The sequence below is a fragment of the Lissotriton vulgaris genome, chromosome 1_1 (assembly GCF_964263255.1).
Source record: "Lissotriton vulgaris chromosome 1_1, aLisVul1.2, whole genome shotgun sequence".
NCBI lineage: Eukaryota > Metazoa > Chordata > Amphibia > Caudata > Salamandridae > Lissotriton > Lissotriton vulgaris.
Window position 1 is genome coordinate 511,603,922 of NC_141685.1, and position 24,404 is coordinate 511,628,325.

General features: G+C 49.5%; 1 protein-coding gene across 1 annotated transcript in view; it reads right to left on the minus strand.

The window, feature by feature from the left end:
• Window positions 1–24,404, minus strand: part of ASB17 (ankyrin repeat and SOCS box containing 17) — a 139,721-nt gene that overhangs the window by 48,236 nt on the left and 67,081 nt on the right. Inside the window, exon 2 of the mRNA XM_086936291.1 lies at window positions 5,333–5,612. Within this exon, the coding sequence (XP_086792417.1) occupies window positions 5,333–5,612 (280 nt within the window). The remainder of the gene's footprint in view (window positions 1–5,332; window positions 5,613–24,404) is intronic.

Consider the following 24,404-nt stretch of genomic DNA (forward strand, 5'->3'; position numbering starts at 1 on the left):
TATAAATTAAGTTGCCAGATGACTAGGCGAAAACCACTAAATACATTTATACTGATGCTAACTGCAGCAAGTCTGAATCTTCAGTTTCTGGGAATAGATACTACACAGTTGGTGATGGTAATGGTATTGCCATGCTTTACGTGCAATCTCCATTGAAAAGACATACATATACCTGTGCATGAGTAGGTTATAAAATATACGGCTCCCACATATGCCGTTTATCACCACAGAGTTGGCAAAATCCACTTATTTGCAACTCTGACTTCTTTTCACTGAAAATCCAAGCCGCTTCTTCACTCATGACTGTGACTTTAGGATAGTGCCACAGAAAAGCCAGACATAATTCCATCAGTGTGCTGGGAGCCTCAGCGTAGACTGGACTGAGAGAACATCCTATTGGAGAGCTATACCTGTTCATCACACAGGCAACAAAATTACCCTTAAGGAACAGATTTTCTGATCTGCAAGGACAATGGACTTTTGATAGCTTTGAACTTCACAAGCCCCTCCTCCTTAAAGGGAGCCGGTATAGCCCATTGTAGGCTAAAGTTCCTGGATTATTAAGATAGTAGCTGATTCAAATGCGTTTGCTGCATTCATTTCACAGTGCCTTCAAGCAAGGTCCTCTGTCCCATCAAAGCTTTATAGCTCTAAGTGGGCCGAATACATTCCATTTTTTCAGGGTAACCACTGATTAACTGGGTTCCATTTAGACCTATTGTATGTAAATATGTATATGGGGATATCTTGAAGATGTGGCATGGAGCGAGCATGCTGGAACTAGGTTGCCACCGAGGCACTAACTCGAGAGCGGAGAGGAGACCTAGAGGCAAAGCTTAAATGCAATGTTAATTCTTACAAGTGTGCTGAGAAAAGGCCACCAGTCCCCAAACCTCTGAGGGGCGGAGGGAGGCGGCATCACAGACCAAGCAGAGAGGCATCCTCTGATGAAGACAACATGAAACGTCCACAAATCAATGTTTTGTATGGCACTGGCTCGGAAACGGCCTTTCACCCGTCCCGTGGGAGGCTGGCTCATAAATGAACTTGTCCTGCTGGCCCCGCGGCTGCTCGCCCTCTTTGTCCTTGGCTGCGACACAATGGCTCCCTCCCTAATTGAGCCGGCCTTCCACTGACTTCCGGCACCCACGTGTCGTGACTTCCTCCTTCTCCAGTCAATCTTAACAAGCGCCCATTGATGAAGTTTAGCAGGCCGCGAGCTTCCAGACACCGAATGATGGGAAGACATTTGCCCTGCAGGAAACCCGCCTGGGTGAAGAGCATGGCTCTGAAGGAATTGGAAGAGGGACAATGAAACCACGTCTCCTCGCAGTTAGGCAGCACTAAAACTTGGGCTGTAATGAGGGCAGTAACTCGCCGCAGTCTTTTGAACCTCTGTGCACTGGCTAAGCCAATAACTCTAGCTAAACACTTACAAGGTCCCAAAAGCGAGACCTATTGGCTATGCCAATGCTTGTTACACATTGCGTGGTCTTGGCCTGTCGGGTGGCTGGTCCCTCTGCTGTCGGATCCCAGTCTTTGCGGGGGTGGGGTGTTTCAGTTGTTTTTTGGCTTGACCCGTGTTTCTGACTTGGACGGTCTTTGCCTGTTTGCCCGCTCCTAACTTTCATGCATGCCCTCTCGTGAGCCTGCTCCCACCTGGGGTGTCCGTCGGTTGGTGTGCCTCCCCCACTCCTCCTGTTTTGGGGCGGTCTTGTGGTGTTTGTTTGACCCCTACAGCTGCCTGCCTGCCTGCTGGTTCCCCGGGGTCTGCAGCTGTGTTTTGAGAGGGGGGTCTTGTGCATCTGAATGCACTGCTTCCTGGGCTGTTGTCCCTGTTGGGTTTTACCCACAACCGCATTTTCTCCACCTTCTGGTTGTGTCTGGCTGGCCTGCCTGGGGCTCTTTCTCTGATGCCCTCTTCAGGTCTCTCTTCCCATGTGGGGCGATGGGACTTTGCCTCCAGCCTATGGCTTTTGTTTTGGGACTGGCTGTGGTGTTTTCGCCTCTGGCTGGTCTGGCCCTTTGAGCTGTTGCCTTCTTTGACTTTCAGTCCTACGTGTTGCGTCAGTTCAGGTCCGGGGGTCTCTGCTGCCTCCCTGGCCTTCGCTTTTGTCTGTGCCCTGCTGGGGTCTTCCCCGTTTTAGGTCTTCCCTGGGGGTGGGTTGGTCCGCCTGATCCTCCTGTGCGAGCAGGTTGCTTGGCTTCGGCCCTGGCTTCCCATATGCCTGGTGCTCTGATGCCTTGGTGTTGCCCTAGGGGTGTCCCTGCCCTCCCTTGGTGTGTGCTGGGCCTTGGAGTTTATGTGCCTGGGTGGTCTGCTTAGCTTCTGCCCTACCTTCTGTTGCCTCTCTGGCTGGGCTGGTTTTGGGAGTCCTTTTCCTTCCTCTCAGGGGTTGGGGCTTCCGAGTTGTGGCTGTTGGCCCAGTCCCGCCCCTTCCGGGCCTCTGTGTGTCCCGTATTGTTGGCCCCCAGTCTTTGCTGGCCTGTCTGTTATTTGGTTGGCTGTCTGCCTGGTCTGTTTGAGGGGCTTCTCTGGCTGGCTTGTTCTTTTGGTTGTTTCTGGTGTTGGCTCCTCTGCTACTGGTGTTGGGGCTTGCCTCGTGTTTCCCTTGCTGTGGTCCTGGGGTCTCTGGGCTGCTTGGTTGGGCGGCTGTTCCGTTGGGAGTCCCGTTGCACTTCCTCTCAGGTGGTCGGTGTGTGCCTTCTCAGGGGATGTGGTTTCCTGCTCCTGTCTCCCCCGGGTTTGAGGTTTGGGTGTGTTGCTGGGACTGTATTGATTGGGGCAGGGTCTCCATTTTGTTCCACTTTGTTCTTTGGTCTCCCCTGTGCTCGTTTTCCTTGGGGGTTGGCTTCGCCTGCCTCTGCTGCTCTGGCGTTTCATGTTGGGCTCTGGTTTCTAGTTGGGGCCTTGTTCCATGTTTGGCCTCCTGGGGTTCTGATCTCTGACGGGCATGCTCCCTTCTGACTCTCGGGGCTTTGTGGGGAAGCATTCTGGGGGTTGTTTGTGTTTCCCTGGTTTTGTTTGTGGGTGCCTAGGCCTTTGCCTCTTGACCTGTCCTCTGGCTCTGGCTGTGCCTCCTTCACTGGAGCCTGGTGCTCTTCTATGGGGTTGCAGGGGCTTTGTCCTCTGGGGTCTCTGGGTCTGGGTTGTTCTGGTGGAGGGGTGTTTATGCCTCTTGAGATTCCCCCTTCCTGTTTTTTTCTGGGTGGTCCTGCCCTTGGTGGGTTCTTTGGCTTTGTGCCTTTGCCCTGTTGGATGCCCTTGTCCTCGGATTGGTCTCCGATGTGGCTGACCGGTGGTGTTTGGGTTTGTCCTCTGGATGGGCCTTTTTACCTTTCGTGTACGTGGCTGTGTGGCCTTCCTTTCTTACCCTCCTCTTTTTGGGGTTGGTTGTGTGTCCGTTTGGCTGCCGGGGCTTCCCTCCTGTTCTTGCTGGGGCTCGCTCTGTGTCTGTGCTGCTGCTGGGTCCTTGGTGGCTGCCTGGTGGTGCTGGGCTTGTCGGCTTTGGTCCGGTGGGCGCCCTTGGCCGTGTCCTGTTAGGGCTTCATCTTCTCTGGTCTGCTGCATTCCGGGGTGTTGGTTGTTTTGGCGCCTGCTTCCCTTCTGGGGCTTTGCCTTTGAGGGCCTCCTTTTTAGCTTCCTGTTTTTGGCCTGGTAGCCTTTTGGCATGCTCCCCTCCGCTTTGCGGTTTGGGGTTCCACTTTTGTTGGTTTGGTGCTCTGTTTCTAGTTTCTCTGGTTGCTGTTGCCTTCTGTTTTCCATGGTCTGGGTTTCTGGTTCTTGGTTGTGTCCCTGCTGGTCTGTTCTGACTTGCTGATTGGTTGGGCGGCTAGGGGTCTTCTTCTTTGGGTGGCCTCCTCGCTGTCTTTTTGTTATTGGAGCCCCTGTTGGTTTTTTGTTTGGCGTGCTCTCCCCTTCCTTGTTCGGTCGAGGGGGGGGGGCTCTTGGTGTGTGCTGGATGCCCTCTGGGGTTTTCCTCTTCTTCGTCATAGTCATCTCCTGTTGTTTTGGTGGGAGCAACCCTGCTCTGTTGGGGTACTTTCCTGTCTTGGTACTCTGCTTGTTCCTGTGGTTTCTCCCTTTTGCTTCCCTTGGGTTGCTGCCTTTGTTTGGTTTCCTGGGTGTGCCAGATTTCTGCTTTGGTATTCTCCACTTTGTAATGAATGTGACGAGGACAGGAGGGACCTGGGGGTAATGCTCTATTACTTACCAGTAATCTTCATTTCTCTGGTTCCCTGGTTCCCGTTGTCCTCTTCCCATTCATTAAGCCCGCCCTCCTGAGGGTCCCACTATCCTCTGGTTATCCTGGTTATCTCCACTTTGTAAGTAATAGAGCATTATTTACTTAAGGTAGTATGTGTGCCGCTTTCAGCCGCATCTGCTGGTTTTTACAATGGGAAGTAAATTGACATTTTGTATTGCTTTGAGTCGCCTTGCGCCACGCGGAAAACCTTAGTAAATAACCCCTATATCTATTTATTCTAGTTTTATACTACCACTCAATTAGAGTTCAATGCACTATGAGCTTGTTTGTGCTTGTGCTTACCACCAGGTTTTATCTACGAGCATAATATTAGTGAAAAAGCAGATTTAAAGCAAGTAAAAGGAGCACGAATACTGTTTGCGTGCATCAGTCACCATTGTTTTCATCAGTTTATAAACTGAGCACAAACCAGGACAAATATTAACTCCTCCAGAGTTTTTGAAATATGGGTTGGCACCATACTCTAGTTAACGCAATTGGGAGCAAAAAGCAGGTATGTGGAAAAAGCGAATCCGAATATTCCCTGACACATATAACATTTGTACAAGGATTTTTATTTTTAGTTTGTGCCCAATTTATACACCTGCGAAAAATGATAAATAACTCAACTGAAAGGTATTTGATGCTTTTTTCTGTACTCTATTTTTTTTTTTTTTAGATATCTCTGCCTGCAGTTAGAATCAGTGAAAGCTGGTTATAAGTGCTATTAGTGAGCACAGTTGGTGCTCTGCTCTTTATCGCTCTAGTGCTAGAAATAGCATTTGTGCCGTTGTATCACTATTGCCAGGGGAAATAAAGTCATGCACAGAGTTTCATCAGTATGGGTCATACAAACTGCTGTATTTCTCAGGAAGGTTGTGCTAGGCGCTTTTGAGCCTCAGGGAAGTACAGAAGTCCATTGACATGTGATTATCTCAGTTTATTTGTAATTGCATGTAATTGTCATGTGCTACTGTGTGCAATATTATATATATATATATATATATAATATATATAATATATATTGTGAAATTACTGTTTGTGATTTCTTTAAACGTCTGGAAAATCCAGAAATCTTTGCTCACCTTATACTCTGAGACAGGAATGCATCTTAGGACTCGTGCACATAGCTGTAGACATATTTTTGCATCTTCTTGAATGTCTATCAATTCGTGGTCATCCATTATTCTTATTCTTGAAGGGTAAAATACAATTTTAAAAACAATGTCCTCTGGATTCTTTTCTCTTTCTAGGAGTCCGTATTGTAGAAGTATTTTTAGGATACTTGACTGCCTGGTCTGAGCAACATAAAGTAGAGGTGTAATGCCACTGGGTGGGCTCGGGCAATATACTGGTGTAAACGTTCTGCAAATTAAAAAGAAAACCATTAGGTGAGCCATATGAATACTCGTATAATCTTTTTTGTTGTTGTGTGAAATAGAATGGTGATTGCTACACTTGAATAAGGATCCTGGCAAAAATGTTGCTTTTCTGGTGCTCGTGAGAAATCTAATTTTAACTTACAAATGCTATTCAGTGCCTGCTCTTAATTATATCTGTGATTATCGAATGGTAAGTAATAACAAGAATATATGTGTAAATGGGAGAGGGTTGGACTTCATATATCCAACTGAATTTATATGAGCTACTTTCATCAGAGTATTTCTCAGGGGTAAGATATATGTAAGAAGTGCTAAGTGAGTGAAGACCTTAACGCATACTTCTTATGGTTTCTTCTAACCACAGATTTCTCAACTTGTGAATCTCTCCAGGAGGCAGACCGCCTCTGAAAACTCTTTCATTAGTTACTGCAAATTGGTAGGTGGCACCATCGACCTCCATAGCATCTCGTCCCACCTCCAGACATGATGACAAGGAGCTGCAATTTGGTGCCATCACTCCACCCTGACATGAGTTCCTCTTGTGCCATTAGATGTGGATCTGGAGTGGCACGCCTTCCAATTTCGCATGTTACTGAAGCCCTTTAATTTTCAATTGTTTTGGCAGTTTGCGGTGATGTCGCCCCCAAAGATGCTGGAGTTCAAACGCTGTCACAAATGCCAGAAACAGACTTAGGTTACAGATCTGCAGAACTTCTGCCTGTAGTGCCTCAGCATCAAAAATGACCCCACTTCCTGTGGCAAGTGCTCCCTGATGCTTACCAGGGCTATGAAAGAGCAGGAAGACAAAACGCTATACCCAATCTACATTGATAAACCAACCTGCTCCAGGATACTGCCTTTTAATAAATCAAAGTTGAGGGACAAGTCCAAACAAAAACATGGGAAGAGTAAACTATGGTGTTGAACGTCTAGAAGCTCTAGCTCTCAGGAGATACTTCAGTTGCCGTTCCAGAAAAAGCAATGAATCAGGGGTTTAGAAACGCTGATACTCACCCGCGAGTGTCTCAATGTGCTGGGGGTGGGGTGAGGGGGAAGGGGGAGGGGGGAGGGGGTGCAGCTCCGGATCAGTCGAAGAGCCAGGTCAGAAAAAGTTCTAGCTCTGGTCCATAAGGCCATTATCAAACAATGTTCCACTTCGACCACCATTCGAACTATATGATCTTGCTTTCCCACATTCAATTCTTTTAGAGCATCCCGATTTTATGGACAGCGTTTGAGAACCATGATCTTTTCTGTTAAGGGACTTTTCTCTGAAATTCTTTTACTAGCATATTCAAAAACATTGAACACCACTCGGATATGATCTCAAGACTGGACATTTATTATTTAAAAAAATATATATTTGTATTGGCAGTTTTACTGTATCATACATTGGATGCAAAAGAATAACCAGAGAAACAAAACATGATGCACTAATAATATTTGTGCATGTTCGGGAGTGCATGCTCTGTTTTATCTGGTACATTTATAGAATTGTTGGGGAATTCACTCCACCGCCGTTCAACCATGATACAGGTCTGTAATGGTACATACTTTCACATTCCAAACACTTTATTTGGGCTCGAAAGTTGATACGACGAATAAAGGAGAACTGAGACAGTAAAGTACTGACAATTGAGGGGGGAAAAGAACAAACAAAAAAAGAACCAAAAATAATAAGAAACTAAACTATTCATGCAGAGGAGTGGTGTGCGCACAGCTAGCCATCTTCACACTGTGGAGAATGGATCGTGAAACATCTCAAGAGCGGAGATATTAGGTCTGATTACTTCCGAACCTCGCTCTTTCTGGTTCAGTCCCCTGGGCATTGGGAGATCACGCGTGCTGGGTATCAGTCCCACCATCAATAGGGGTGTCATCCTCCGCCTCTCCCTCTTCACTGCTGGTTCCCCTCGGATTCTCCCATTCTATCAGTTCTTCTCTCCATTGTTCTGCAATTGGGCACAATCTCACACCCTTGGCCTCCTCCCTTAAGAATGCTCTGCCCTCTGCCCCAGCCCACGCTATGACATCTCTGTTTCAGACCACTATCTGTGGCCCTCTGGGAGACTTCCAGTCCATGGCTATCCTACGCGTGGCAAGGCACAGCACGAGGTCTATCAGGCGGTTTCTCACTTTACGCTTAGGGGGCTTAGGAAGGAGACCCAGCAAACACGTACGAATCGTCGGGCCAATTCCCTTCCATGCACGCCCTTTATCCTGGCCAGTACTTCCTCCCAGTAGGGGCGCACTTACTGGCATTCCCAGGTCATGTGGGCAAAGTCAGCGTCCAGGTGGGCACACCTGGGACACTTTTGCACCTCCCCTCCGTACGTCACGTTAAGTCTATGTGGTGTCATGTTATGTTATGTTATATTAGGTAATTTTATAGAGCTCACAGCTGTCCCAGCAAAGGGGCGTCCGGCGCTGGAGGCAAAAGACAGAGGCAGCAGGACTATTACATGGGAAATAGAAGAGTTTTAATGGCCTTGCGGAAGGGAAGTAGGTCATCCAGGCGGCGGGTCTGTGTGGGAAGGGAGTTCCACAGCTTGGCGGCCAGATAGCAAAAAGACCTTCCCCCGGCTCTAGCACGTTTCACACGGGGGACCACAGCCAACAGCAGCTCTGCAGAGCGTAATAGGCGGTTGGGGACATATGGAATCAGCAAATTGGATAGAATCTCTGGGGACGATAATTTAAGGATTTTAAAGGCAAGGCAGAGCGCTTTGAACTCAATCCTTTTAGGCATGGGTAGGCAGTGGAGTCGCCTAATAGCGCCCGACGTGGGGCAGGATCTAGGGAGCCTCAGCAAGCCCCGTGCAGCAGCGTTTTGAACTCGCTGCAGGCGGTTCACCTCCGCCTTATTGGCGCCTAACATCAAAGAATTAGCGTAGCCTATATGTGACAGAATGGTGGCCTAAATGATCAGCTGGCGTGTGGCAGGATCGAAGAACCCCAAGATGGGCCTTAGACCGCGTTAAAGTCCGAAACAGGTGCCTGCCACCTTTTTTTGTGCTCCTGGAACCCAAGTGTGGAGTCGAGGCAGATCCCTAGATTTTTTACCGCTGGCTTCAGGGTTGGGGCACTACCAATAGATGTTGGCCACCACTGAGTGCCCTAGAGCTCCTTGTTTTACCCTACCAACAGCACTTACTAGCATTAAGGTTGTAGGCAATTAGCAGTCATTCACTGTGCAATCGCCTCAAGCCCGGTTCGAAACCGCGCAGGGCCTAAGACACAGCCGTCCGAGAGGGCCACCACCAGTTGCGTGTCATCGGCGTAGGAAACCAGGGTCAGGCCGTGTTCATGCGCTACTCTCGCCAAAGGCTGGATGTAGAGGTTGAACAAGCAGGGGCTTAAGGCAGAGCCCTGGGGGACCCCTTGCTTGCTAAGATGGACATGGGAGAGGAAGGGGGAGCTGTAACCTGAAATGCCTTGTCTGAAAGGAAAGAACGAAACCAGTCCAAGGCCAGACCAACTATCCCGGCCTCCTCTAGGTGGCGCAGTAGGATCTGACGGGAGATGGTATCAAACGCGGCGCTGAGATCGAGCAGGATCAGCGCCGCCATTTGACCTCGTCCAGGATGGTCCGCAGATGTTCGCATACCGCCAGAAGTGCAGTCTCGGTACTATGACCAGGGCGAAAGCCTGTCTGAGAGTGGTCAAGGATACTGTTGCTGTTCAGGAAGCTGGAGAGGATGTTATTGGAATGGGCCTCCACCACTTTGGCGGCCCAGGGAAGGAGGGATATTGGTCTCAAGTTTTCAGGCTTATTAGGATCGAGGGAGGGTTTATTCAGCAGGGGGACCACCCTTGCTAGCTTCCATGCCTGAGGCACCACTGCCGAAGTGAAAGAGGAATTGATCAATTGGCATAATGGATCAAGAAGGACCGGAAGACAGTCCTCAAAGAGATCCGGTCGCATGGGGTCTAGAGGGGACCCGGATTTGACCCAGATGCTTAGAGCGAGGAGCTCATCCTGAGTGATAACAGGTATTGCCGATAGAGTAGTAGCAGGAAGAGGAGCAACAGGGGCTACTGGGGAAAGATTTATACATGGCTTCCACTTTCTGGACAAAGAATTTAGCCAGTGCTTCACACTGCTCGCCAGACGTGAATGTGTGAGCAGGGTTTTTTTTCCTGTTTTTAAGGTTGCTCAATATTTAAAAAATGCATTTGGCGGTATTTTTGCTGGACTTAATCTCATAGGTGAGATGGGCTGCACGTGCCAGGTGTACAGCCTTATGGTAGCCTTTGATCCCCTCCTGGTACCGCTTTTTCACCCTCGGGCCATAGTTCTTTCTCCAAGCCCGTTCAAGTTTTTTACAGGTTCTTCGCAAACTAGCGAGGGAGTCATTACACCAGGGGTTGCTAGAGCAGCAACCAACGGATTGCTTTGCCGGGATAAGGGAATCAAGAGCACGTATAAGCCAGTTGCAGAAAGATTTATATGCTTGTTCCGGATCAGTGCTTAACATTAGAGGACAAGCCTCTAAGGCGGCAAGAAGGTCCTCCAACCTAAGCTTGTGCCAACAACGTCTAAGAGTGAACTTAAGATTAACTCTGGGGAGTATGTCAGGAAGCGGAAAGGAAAGAGATACTAAAACATTATCTGACCAACACACTGGGCTGGGTGCCTTGGCTGTAAGCCCCAGAAAATTGGAAAAGACCAGATATAGCAGGTGTCCAGCAATGTGGGTAGCTCCCACCACCAACTATCTCAATTGGCAGGCAGCGAGGTCGGCAAGTAAGCCGCCAATTTCAGGGTCTGAAGGGAGATCAAAGTGTAAATTAAGATCTCCGAGGAGAGTGAAATTTGCCGAGGTCAAAGCCAAGGAGCTCCAAGCCTCGAAAATGGCAGGTTTGAATTCTGCGGCAGGTCCTGGGGGGCGATAAACTGAGAGACCAGTGAGGGAGAAGTGCGTGCTAGGGGAAAAACCAAAACGAGCGCATTCACACCCAGCTACGACCTCTCTAACAAAGGAACAGGGGAACCTAGACTTAAAAATGACGGCTAAGCCCCCCCCCTCTCGTCACCCTATTTAGAGTCAAGATGCTGTACTCAGGTGGAAGTGCAAGGCCGGGCTCGGCCACCGTATCGTCGGTTAAACAAGATTCTGTTATAAAAAGCACGTCGGGAGCTTCATCTTTGATAAGATCGTAAATTTCCATGCAGTGTCTCAACATGGAACGAGCATTAAGTAGAAGGATTCTTAGGGTGGGTTTTTTAGGGGCGGGCATGGAGGAGTATAGTAGGGGCAGGAGTCAAAGCCACAATTGCTGCAGCAAAAAGGCCCTTCCATTCACTCTCCCAGATGCGTACAGCAAGGGTTAGACTGCGAGCCAAGGGTCAGCAGGTGCTCTCTGGTATAGGCCAGCACCCCTATTTCAAGACCATCGGCAGGTCTGGCGTCTGGCGTCGCCCAGGCACGGACGGGCTCAGACAGGCTTGCCTTAGGCACGCCATCGGTGCGCCAGCGGCGCGCCCGCTGCGCGTCCTTCCCACCATGCACCTTTGTAGTCCCCTCCCACCTACAACTAGACCGCTGACTGGCCAAGAGCGTGGAGGCCGGAAGCACTATTCCTGCCTTCTCTGCCCTCCATTCAATCGGCACTGAAAGCCGTGACGGACGGGGCGGAAGGAGAGTTAAAAACAGTGAGTAATCACAAAAGAGTGGTGCAGTTACACAAAGCTTATCCTTTAAAACAATCAGCGCGATAGGAGCTTCCATGCAGGTTTTACCGCGACTGAGCAGGCCCCAGCGGACTCTGCCTCTGTCTGCCTTTCATGTATGTCATGTGGGTGGAGTTGAATTGAGTGTATTTCAACTGGTTGTTCCGGGAGACCTTCCCTGCGTAACGCAGAACTCTGCACCATTCGGCATCTGTAAGGGGCCTGCCAGCTCAGCCTCTGACCACCTGGCCAGCTGGGCGCCCGTGAACGTTGTTTGAGGGTCTCTATGTGGCAACCCCACCAGGGGTAACATAGCGGAGTATTTCACACGATGTTGTCGACCACTGCAGCATCTCCTCCATACTTGGAAGGCTGCATTTTGGAGTAGGGAGCAGGAGGGGGCGGGGGTGGCAGCAGGACCATCAACCCGCGAGACAGCGCTGGGTCAGACAGGCACGTTCCCTCCTCATTCACGCCTTCCATCCACTGCATTAACCATTGTAGCTTGGCCCCCAGCATGTAATATTCGATGTTAGGTACCCCAAGTCCCCCTACTCACATAGGGCGCTGCAGGGTCTGCAGGGACACTCGTGGGCACCCATTTCCTGGACCAGGTGCTGCAGGAGTGAGTGCAAGGGTCGGAACCAGCTTCTCAGCATGAAGACCTGTAGGTTTATGAAGATATATAACAGCCGGGGAAGCATAACCATTTTGGAAAGCGTGACCCTGACCATAATGGGTAGTTGCAACGTGCACCAGATCTGGACACAAGAACGAAGGGAGCACAGCGCTTGACCCAGGTTCCCGTACCAAAGATCTTCTAGGTCATGAAAAATATTAATGCCCAGATATTTAAAGGTGCGCTGCGCCCAGAGTGTGTCATAGGCAATGCCACCGGTCGGGGAACAGGAAGGTCTTGGTTTTGTTAACCCGAAGGCCTGAGAGGAGAGCAAAGTCACCCAGAATCCGCAGAACTTCCATCGCCCCCTCGACCGCCCCCGTAAGATACAGCAGTAGATCGTCTGCATATAATGAAATGTGGTGCTCCCGCCCACCCAGCATCAATCCAAGCCCTCTCCTGCCCAAGCGAAATCGCTCAGCCAAAGGTTCCACAGCCAGCGTAAAAAGAAGCGGGGACAGGGGGCATCCCTGCCGGGATCCCCAGGTGTTATTGTTTGCCGTATCTATCGTTCAGCCTGTCTTTACTCTCACCGTAGGCACGGTGAAGAGGAGTTGCACCCATCGCCCCCATTCATCTTCCAGACCTAAACGGTGCATCACCTCAAAGAGGTATTCCCTGCACACTGTGTTGAATGCCTTCTCCAGGTCCACCCACAACACCGCCGCTTGCTAGAGCGCAGGTCCTCCCTTGTGGTAGAGCACAGAGTAGAGTCTGCGAAGATTGTAAGAGGTACTACGTGAGGGGATGAACCCATTCTGGTCCGGTTGGATGAGGGCCTTCATATGGGGAAAGTAGCCTACCCGCCAACACCTTACTCAGGATCTTGAAATCCTGGTTTAGCATGGAGAGGGGACGGTAGTCCCCGACTCCAGCGTCGGGCTGCTTAGACTTGGGGAGCAGTATCACAAGGGCCGACTGGGTGGTATCTGGCAAGCCTCCCCTCCCTCAAACGCTGCCGTATTTAAAATCACCAGACGTGGGACAGTGTATCGGTGAATCACTGGTAGAACTCAGCCATCAGGCTGTCGGGCCCAGGAGTCTTACCGGGCGCCAATGCTGCTATTGCTGCCTTGACCTCGTGTACGGAGATGGGGCTACCCTGGGCCTTCCTATCCTCCTCCTCCAATGCACAGAGCAGCAGGGGGGCTAAGAAGTGCTGTATATCCTGCAGGGGGGCTGTGGTCAGGCGCGATACAACTGTTTATAGTAGTGAAGAAAGAAGTCATTAATGGCCCCAGGCTCATGCACCACCTCGCTCGTGTCCAGGCCCAGGCGCATGATACTTTATATAACATCCATCCATTTATCCCACTGCCTCCTGTACAATGCCTTTTCCTAACAGGGAGTCTAACGCGTTTTTTTAATGAGTAGCCACATAATCCCTGAACGGACTCCAGGTTTTAATGGCATCAAGCTGGCATAGCAATCTGCGTTAATATTGCAATATGCGAGACTCATTAACCACTCCTGCAATTTGGGAGCATTCCTCTGACCCCAATGTATGGCAACCTCCCTTTTGGCCAATAGCAGTCCTAAGGAAGCTAATTTCCTGACTTTTTTGGGGATCTGCACTGTATATCTCAACAGCGCAATCTCTGGAATAGGGTTCAAAGGGACACCGATCATTTTTCCCAGTGTCTCGTGCGCGCCTAACCAATATGCCTGCAATCTGGGAGAAGACCAAGTGAAATGCATAAAATCGGTTTGCGGTGCGGCACATTTCAAACAACAATGGAACCTGGTGGCGTCTATCCTGTGTGCCATAACGAGAGTAAAGTAGGCACGGCGAAAAAATTTTAAGTGGAGCAGTTTGTGTCTACTATTGAGTGAGATTCCTCTAGTTGCCTCACAGTACTTTGCCCATTGGTCGTCTGATGTAGGCCCAACAATGTCTGCCTCCTAGGTTTGACGGAGTCTGGCATCACACATTGGCTTCATCGAGTTGCAAGCTGTGTACATTTTGGAACTGAGTCTGGCCCCATCAGGGTTTTCTATCACTAAAGTAAGTGGGGGGAACGAGTCGGGCTCTAAGGGGAAAGTGAGAAATGTGGCCCGCAAAGCCGGCCTTACACTGCCCATTATGAAACGCGTCATAAAATCACAGCCTGCCAACCTAGCGTCCTCTTCTAGAGAAAAAACATGTCCCTCGGGGAGTAAATCGCCTATTTTGTCAATGTCTAGTGTGGTCAGTGTGCGTTGCACCAGGCCCTCCCCTGTGAGTTCGAGCCATCTTTTGTTTGGCAGGGACAGAGCGAAGGAATATAACTGTGCGGCGCCGGTGTATGTCTTCAATTTTACCCAAGCCCAAGAGGTAGTAGAAACTGTCTGTATGTCACATCTATCTTGAGGGAATCCTCCGAGGAGTATCGCGGCTAACCTGTCCGGGAGTACAAGGCCTGCTTCTGGTCGGAGAAACGGTATTCGTGCATCTGGGTGATACCAGGTGTGGGCGTACCGACATTGAGCCACCAAGTAGTACAGTTGGAAGTCCGGGACACTATAGCCCCTTTGTCATAAGGTAGCGTTAGGACCGACCTGCGAATGCGTGGTTGTCTCCCCCCTCACACCAATCGGACCAGGAGTGTGCGCAGTGTGTGAAAAAAGACGTCAGTAAGCGGAATAGGGATGTTATTAAAAAGATATAAAAATTTGTGAAGGCCCACCAATTACAGAATTGCGACCCGACCCGCCAACGATAACGGTAACCTCAGCCATTTAACAATCTGTTCCTCCAGTTTTTGAACAGCCTGACCATAATTTAACCAGATAATGTGGGTGGTCTCTCTGTGAATGTGTATCCCGAGATACTTTACTAAGTCATGGCACCACTCAAGGGGGAATTCGCACTCCCAATGCATGATGGCCGTAGTCAATGGAAATATGATGGACTTCTGCCAGTTTATGCCCAGCCTCGAAACACTCCCTTATGAGGGGCGCAAGATTAATCTGTGGCTCCCGAACATATAGTATAGTATCATCGGCATAGAGGGAGACCCAGAGGGGACCAGTGTTAAGCTGCAGCCCCCGATGCATGTGTCATTACTGGAAGTGCCTGATCAATGGGTTCATTGCTAAAATAAACAATAATGGGGACAAGGGGCAGCCTTGTCGAGTCCCACGAGATAACTTAAAGGGTCTGGAAAGGGTACCATTTAAACGGAGTCGCACCACTGGGCCATTGTCTAACAGGGCAACCGTGGCCATGAAACCAAACGGAAGGCCCATTCGTCTCATCACCTCAAGTAAAAAAGGCCACTCCAAGGAGTCAACCACTTTTTCTGTATACAATAACACAGCGGCCACCGGGGTGTCTGGCTGGATTCTGTGCAGCACCGAGAACAGTGTGTGTAGGCTCAGAGAAGTAGACCTGTGCGGGACAAAGCCTGACTGAACCGGGGAGATAATATACTCTATTAACTGGGACAGCCTGTTGGCCAAAGCTTTTGCTAATATTTTGTAATCCAGGTTAAGCAAGGATAACGGCCGGTATGAACTGCACTACCTATGGTCTTTGCCGGGCTTAGGAAGGAGAATTATAACAGCCTCCCGGAACATAGGGGGGGGAATCTGCTTTTCTAATGTTTCCGCATAAACTTCAATGAGCTGCGGGGCTAAAATATCCTTATACTCCTTGTAATAATCCCCTGTGAAACCATCCAACCCTGGGGCGGTAGAGCCCCGAATGATGTTGATGGCGAGTGACACGTCTTCTACCGTTATCGGTTCCGCCATGAAGTCTTGCATGTACTTCTCCAAATACACCAATAGAATTTCTTCAAGATAATCTGTACGGGCCGTGTGGTCAGGCCCTGCCCTGGAGGTGTAGAGGGTAGCATAATAGTCCAGAAATTCATCCCGGATTGTGGATGTCGTGTTCAGTGTGTCACCTGCAGCCGAATGCAACTCAGTGATGTATGACTTACTGTACGGTGGCCTAAGCATCTGTGCCAGTACTCTCCCCGGGCTTTCTCCCTCACCATAATGCCTTGTCATATGGTATTTCCCTAAATACAATATTTCCCTGTCTGCGGTATCTCTGTATTCAACCAGAAGAGATAGCCTTGCTGTCTGATAGTCAGGGGCAGGGGACACCGCAGCTTGGGAATCCAGTTCAGCAATATCCCATTCGATGCAGGCCATCGTGTTTCGGAGATCCTTAAGTACACCGGCATGTTTAGCAAGGCAGACTCCTCTAATGAGGGCTTAAAAGTCTTCCCATAACACCTCTCTAGTGGCAACGGAGACAGTGTTGAGCACAAAGTAATCGTCTATCGCCTCCTGTACCTCCACCTTGAACACTTGGTCTTGTAGTGCTCTGCCGGGGAAACGCCACTGCCTTTCATATCCCTCCGGCCGAGGGAGTTTCAAGTGTAATACTATTGGGGAGTGGTCGGAATATGTTCAAGGGAGCGTCCAGTGGGAGTCAAACCAATCAATGACATCAGGGGACAGTAGCCAGTAGTCAATTCTGGTACAGGTATTATGCTGGCCAGAGTAGTGAGTGTATTCTGTCAATGCAGGGTTGCGGCTCTGCCAGATATGAGTGTATTGAGCGCAGAGGTCTATCAAGGCCCGTCGTGCTCGCGGCTTGGAGTCAGGGGCACTAGAAGTACTATTTAACACTGGGTTCATTAATAAGTTAAGGTCCCCACCCAAAAGCATCTTCAGAGGCGCATATTTTGAGGGTTGAGCACGTTGATCAGCGCAGTTTTGTGGCCATTCAAGGATCCGACAACTATAATGTATTTTCCTTTTGGTTCCCGAAGGACATCACTGAGGGTGAAGGGGCTCTTTTGTGTACCAGAATAGCGGTGCCCCGGGCATAACGACTGTAATTGGCAAAGAATCTATAGGCGCCCCAACTGGTGCCGAAGCATTGTGCGTCAGAGGGGGGCAAATGCGTCTCTTGTAGGAACGCTATATCTGTGTTATGCCAGAGTAAATATTGAAGCACCTGCCTACGCTTGCAATTATCGTTGAGGCCTCTGATGTTCCAAGACATCAGGTTGAGCGCAGATGGGCCTACGATATTACCTAACCATGCCATCAGAGGGAAGTGTGTGCCTTGCTCTATCGGAACTGCAATGTACTTCAAATCAGTCTAATCGTGTTGAATAAAGGTGTGTAAACATACTGGTGAAATGTACCACATCCATCCCCACCCCCCTAGCCGGCTTCAAACCCAAAGGAGGCCAACCCACACTGAAAATTCCAACTCCTCAAACAAAGGAACTAACTGCTGCGCCGACCTAGTGCCAACAAAGAGCCATAAAGGGGAAATGAACCCACTAATCGGATACACCATGGGGTGGTGGCAGCACGGGGTCAGACAAGCCAAATGTAATAACAATGAAGAATGCAATAAACTTTCCCCTAGAGAGATGTATAAGCACAGTTAAAACAGTTAAACATATTAACCGGTGCCAGAATTAGAAAAGAGGTCCGCACTAGCATCTCAGCCGCTGTGTGGTGGGGAGGACAGTGATCCACCCACCGTTGCAGGTGTACTTCTCTGTTTGTAATTCCTGAAAAAGTCCTGTGCCTCTGTTGTGTGTCGAAGATACAGGACCTGCCATCCTTGTCCACCCTCAGCCTCGCAGGATAGAGCATGCCATATTTGAGAACTAGATTCCGAAGAGTGGCTTTCACTCCATTGAACTTGCGACTGGTGTCCTGTACCATAGCAGTGAACTCATGATAAAAGGACAATATTGATCCCTGCCAGGTCACTTTTCCACGCTCCCTTGCCACCCTTAGTGCAGTGTCTCGGTCTCTGAAGTTCAGAAGACGTGCAATTATGGGCCTGGGGGGGGGGGGGGGGGGGGGCGGGATTAGGTCTGGGACCGAGGGATCTGTGGGCCCTTTCAACCATGAAGCCAGGCATGAAAACTTCTCCGCCAAATAGTTCAGTGAGCAACTTCTCCACGAACTGATCCATAAGGCCCTAGGCTGTCGTCTCCGGAACACCCATAATGCGAATGTTATTGAGGCGACTTCAGGCTTCCAAATCCTTAGTCTTTATTGCTCCTTGCTTTAGTAGCTGTTTTGTTCGCTCCAGTCTCTTAAGGGACTGCGCGGTCCCGTCTTCGATGTCTGAAATGCAGACCCCTGCTACGTCCAGCCGCTATAGGTGAACCTGAATTTTGGCACCCATATCTGCAATGTTCTTACCCAGAGCGTCGAAATGAGAGTTAAGGGACTTGAATCCAGCCCTCCTTTCCTGTAGCAGTGAAGCAATAGGTGATTTGGAGCTTGTGGCGTGTTCCATGACTTGCGTGTTGTCAGCCATGTCAGGGGGATTCAATGAGTTGTTGTCTGCCACTTTCTCAAATGGAAGTGTCCTCCATTTGGGGCACTTCCGTCCCATGCCTCTTCAACGGCGCCAGAAGTGGTGCGCAGTCCTCTGGCACAATTGCAATCAGGCCCCCTCAGTGCGATAGGTGCTGCAGTCTGGTACAGGTGGATGCTGCGTATCGTATCGCTGGAGGCAGTCGTAGCCAGGCGCAGGGATACAAGATGGCGTCGACCCTGCGTTGACTTGCGTGGTTGAGCCAGTGTGGGTTATGGCCGGGTGTTGAACCCTCCAGTTGCTTCTGGATAATTGGCAGGGGGACCAGGTTTATGGCGCAGAGAGCAGAAATAACTGTCTTGCCTAGCAAGGTATTGGCAGTGGGACAGCAGTGAAACATTTGTACAGCTGCATTTGGTGTGCTTTGTGGGTGCCTCTCATTTATCAGATGCTATCTGCAGGCCCCCTGTAGGCTAGAACTCTTCTGGGTGGTGTGTGGCGGCCAGTAACAACCCGCGTGAGCTGCCCTCTCACACCTCCTATCTTGTGCGCAGTGATCCCCCCCCAGGCCCCCACAGCAAGCCAGCCACCGCCCGAGCCCCCTGGCGGTTCTGTGTGCAGGCTCGGTACCCATGCACTGCAGGATTTTACTAATGGGGTTGCGGGCGGGGCTGGCCGCACGGGCGCGGGCTCACGAGCAGGCGGGGGGTGAAGAGCACCGCTAGAGCAGATCAGACTCACTGCACCGGTCTACGAGCCGCGGAAGCCACCTTCTCTCTCTGGGCTCTGTCCGTGCGCCTGTCCGCCACAGCTCGGGGTACCACGGCTCAGGCTCCTCCCAAGATCTTCCCGGAGCGCTCTAATTTCAGAACGGGGGCAACCCCGCAAACGGCTGACCGCCTCCGGTAGCCAGCACCTCTCTCACCACCTGCTGCTCCGGTTACAGCTTGAAATGTTGCGCTGTGTTCGGGGAAATGTACATATGGGCCTGTCCAATTCCTGGAGCTCCTTCACCACACGGCCATCTTAGCCGCTGGCTCAGCCACGCCCCCATGTATTTTATTTTTCACTGATGAAAGGCTGGCTGTCCCAACGGCTATCATTGGAGCTGCATTGTAACATTTTACATGTGTTTCTTTCAATTGGGAACACTGACAGATTTGAAGTTTAGGATCTCTGTACTCAGTAAAGGTTGTGTTCAAATTGTGTATTCTGAAAATGCCACTTTTAGAAAGTGGGCATTTTCTTGTTTAACCATTAAGTGTGCTTCTGCCTGTTTGTGTATTCACTGTCTGGTTTTGGAGTGACAGGAGCTGGGGATGTGCAAGGGGGGTTGAGGTGTCCCGCCTTGCCTGGGTGACTCATAGTTGGCTGAACAGACCTGGTCAGCAGTTAGTCTAGCACCTGAAAAGGCTTTGTCTCATTTGCACAATACTGTATCCACTTTCTGTAGTGCAGCTGGACCAGGGGGGACAGAACTGTTTTTTACTCAGCTCTGAGACTCTTGAGACAAAGGCTTCAAAGATAAAATGGGCTATAAATATTAGACCTTAAACCCTAGAACTTTAGATTTCTTCTGGACTAAGAGGACGCTGCCAAGAAGAAGAGCTGAAGAGCTGTCTGAAGGATTACTGCCCCTTTGCTGTGTGAACTTTTCTGGGTTAGGCTGTAGTTGCTGCTTCTGTCTGTGGGCAGTGGAAAGGACTGGACTTTCGTCTTGCTGTGGTATCCTGTTTAAAGAACATTCTCCACAGGCTTGAAGCAGAGCTTGCCTCCTCTTCTGAAGTCTCAGGGACACAAAGACTTCACCTGAATCTTGCTAAACAGCACCTGGACTCCTCTGCTGGACCCCTGATTGCCAATTCCAGTTCCTGGGCCCTTGGAAACATGTTGTTGGTGCTTTAACCCAAGAAAAAACACACTGATGCCAAAAGCGATGACGCCAGTGATGCCGGGACCTGCACAGAGGCCGTGGGCACTGCTCGTAAAGTGCATGATGCACTCCCCTGCTGCACTGCAGTTCAAATGCTTGCCGCTGCCTGCAAGTTATCGATCTCTCTGACGCCAGGGCGCACACTGATACCAGACGCCGCCAGCACCTGCATTTTGACATTCGCGGAGCCGATAACCGACGTGGTTGACTTCACCAACTCATTGCCACAGCCCTGCTGAGTGGAACTGACGTCACGCCGCCGATGCCACGTCACCTCCCCTGCCAGCCTGAACTTGATGCCTTTCTTCAGTGCGGACTCGACGCCTCCCCTGTGGCAGTAAGGAGCCGGCCTTGCCCTGGCCATCAGCACCTCACCTCCACGATGCTGTGCACTATCTTTTGACTTTGTTTTCCAAGGTACTGTTGCTTGGCAGTCCATGTTACTCCATGGCTGGCCTGTGCACCTCATGGTTGGCGCTTTACTTTGGGTTTGTGCCTGTCACAACGTCGTAATAACCACAGTTTGATATTCATGTTATGAGCTGTGTTTTTGCAGTAATCCATTTAAAAGTCATTTTTGAAATGTATATGTTGGATTTCTGTTGTTTTGGTCTTGTTTGGTTTAGATAAAGATACTTTATTTTCCTAAACTGGTGTGGTGTCCATTTATAATGCTTTCACTATGTTACTGTGTGCCTGGGTGCAAATACTTTACACATTGCATGGGATAAGCCTGTCTGCTCATGCTAAACTACCAAATGGGTAAGGAGGGGTTATCTAAAGTGTGTAACTTCCTTATCCTGACTAGAAGCAACCGTCCCTACTTGGACAAAGGTGCAGACTTCTGCCAACTATAGACCCCCATTTGCTCTACTGCTTATATTTAGGTTATTCATCCAACTGAGTGAGTAAATTTCTTTATACCTCATTGTGTGGCGTTATTTTTGAGCGCCGGGTGACTTTTCCTATACACATTCTTGAAGACTCTGGTTATCCTTTGCCACCCCACCATATATTTATTTATAAGTCCTACTGATAGGTTTCCCTGAGACTATGTTGGTCCTGGTGGCCTCCTAACCCTAGAAAAACACACAAGATGATGGACGGAATGTTGCACATTGGCAAAACATTCACCCCCAGTCCCAGATCTGGGTTTAAACCATTGTTATTTTGCTCACCACGCCAACCCAGTTCAGACATGGCCATATGCAAATCAGTCTTGACCCTGTGCCTCATGCGAACAGTCCAGCCCGACCTGCCAAGCCATGTCTTCCCTGGATCGGAATCAAGCATCCTAGGTCCGGTTTCTGGCTATCAGCCATCATCAGCCAGGATAGTTTGACTCCAGTAGCGTAGTGAGCACGGGACCCAGGTCTGGGCATACCCTTCCCACATAGGGCCAACAGCAAAACACACAAGATGATGGACGGAATGTTGTCCCAGGATGCTTGATTCTGGTCCATGGAAGACATGGCTTGGCATTTCGGGCTCGACTGTTCCCATGAGGCACAGGGTCAAACTGATTTGCATATGGCCATGTCTGAACTGGGGTGGCGATGTGAGCTAAAGAATGATGATGGATTAAACCCAGATCAGTTGACTGGGGGTGAGTGCTTGCTATGTTTAACACTCCGTCCATCATCCCCTTTGGTTTTGCTTTGTTTGCCCTAAGTTGGCAGGGTATGCCCAGACGGGGGTCCCTTGCTCACTTTGCCAATGGATTCACGCTAGCCTGGCTGATGACGGCTGATTAGCCATAAACCAGTCCCAGGATGCTTGTTTCTGGTCCATGGAAGACATGGCTTGGCAGTTTGGGCTGGACTGTTCCCATGAAACACAGGGTCAGGCTGATTTGCATATGGCCATGTCTAAACTGGGGTCGGGGAGAGAGCTAAAGAAAGGATGATGGATTAAACCAAGATCAGTTCACTGGGGGGTGAGTGCTTGCAATGTACAACACTCCGTCAATCATTCCCTTTGGTTTTGCTTTGTTCTCCTAACCCTAGGCAAACTCTTTTTCTCCTTTACCCACGTTAATACGGTCATGTATATAGTTCCCTTAGTAATTATATTATTATTCCTCTCAATTATCATACTGTTCTGAAAAGAACTACATATTCCAAGTGAGCTTGAAATGTCATCGACATCACTAGACACTAATAGTTATAGGCTGAAACAAATTGCTGGTACACAGTTTGATCATATGTGTGCCTTAGACGAGGCACTCCTGAAGGATGGTTGTTTTATTAGTTTGATCGACTTTATTCTATATGTCTTCTCCACACTGGGACACTGAGCACTTGTTTTATATGTTTTGCTTTTGAGTAAGTATGTTTATTTATTTATTTTTGAAATTTTTATTGCGCAAACAAATACCCAAGGGTGGCTCGGCGCATGTGTGAGCTAGCAGGACCATATTAGTAGAGTTCACTGGTCAAACAGCCATGTCTTTACGAGCCTCCGGAAGCTCATCAGGTTAGGGGCAGTTTTGATATTTAGTGGAAGAAGGTTCCAGACTTTTGGTGTGGCCTCTAAAAAGCGACGGTCTCCCCAAGTTGCCATTCTAGTGCGAGGTACAGGAAGAAGGCAAGTGTTGGCAGATCTCAACAGTCTTTTGGGGGTGTACAGCTGGAATGCCTCAGTCAGGAATTTGGGTCCTGTGCCATGCACTGCCTTATAGGCAATGCAGAGGGCCTTGAACTTAATGCGGCTCTCTACTCTGAGCCAGTGAAGCTGGCGGATGGCATGGGTAGTAGGCTGGCGGCGAGGGATGTTTAAAAGAATTCTGGCAGCCGCATTCTGTATCGACTGTAACTTTGACAGCACAGATTTCTGGGTGTTGAGGAAGAGGGCATTTCCATAATCCATTTTGGAAAATACCAGAGTGGTAACTAAAGTCTTCCCGGCAGAGGAGGGGAGATAAGGCAGTAATTTCTTTATTTTCTTTAGCGTGAAGAAGGCAGAGGAGACAACCTTGTTAACATGAAGGTTGAAAGTTAGTTTGCTGTCGAAGATGACTCCCAAGTTCCTCGCTTTTACCACTGGGACAGGTGGAGAGCCCAATTGTTTGGGCCACCAGATGGAAGACCATTCTGGGGCGAGGTTGCCAAAGGTCATAACCTCGGTTTTATCCGAGTTGAGCCTTAGGCAGTTGGAGGACATCCACGTACTGACAGCAAGCATTGCTTCCTGAAAATTGGCTGCCACTGCTGTGCCGTTCTTGTGGATCGCCAGCACCAGTTGGGTATCGTCTGCGTAGGAAGTTAATCGCACCCCATAGGCCTTTATTACCCTCGCTAAGTCCGCTACGTAGATGTTGAATAACGTGGGACTTAGCGAGGAGCCCTGTGGTACTCCACATGGTAGTGCAGAGACGGGAGAGTAGAAATTGCCCAACTTGACTGTCTGGGTGCGGTCGGCCAGAAAAGATGAAATGAGGTCTCTAGCCGAACCGTCAATCCCCAGAGCTGTGACACGGTCGACCAAAATAGCATGGTCGACCGTGTCAAATGCAGCGGATAGATCCAGAAGAATGAAGATGGCCGTTCCTCCCTGGTCCATGATGGTTCTGATTTCATCAGAAGCTTTTATTAAAGCGGTCTCCGTCCCGTGTCCCTTCCTAAAGCCAAACTGCGTTTCGTCTAAGAGTTGGTGCGTGTCGAAGAACTCTGAGAGCTGTATATTCATCAGAGCTTCGCAAATTTTGGCCGGGAAGGGAAGACAGGCAATTGGTCTATAGCTGACCGGGGCGGAGGGATCCAGGGAGGGCTTCTTCAGAAGAGGCTTAATCACTGCCTTCTTCCACGGGGCTGGATAACATCCGGTTTGAAAGGCAGTGTTGCAGATTTCCATGAGTGGGTGGGAAATCACCTCACTTAAATTAGCCATCACTGAGGGAGGGCATGGGTCCAGAGGGGATCCAGACTTGGTGATGGAAATGAGTCTGCTAATTTGGTCTTCAGAGGTGTCAGCAAAAGAAGAAAGATGGTCATGGTTATTATGGGGAAGTGGGGAACTAATGTGTATTAGTTGATTATATACATATACATAAAAGTACTACACATAGCTTTGAGTGAATAAAAACTTAAAGAAACAACTACAGGGAATTGTGTTTAGTTTCTTACATTGATCTTTGTGTTATTTCTTCTCCTTTACATTAAATGAATGCTCTGAATACAAGTTTGCTGACTTAAGAAA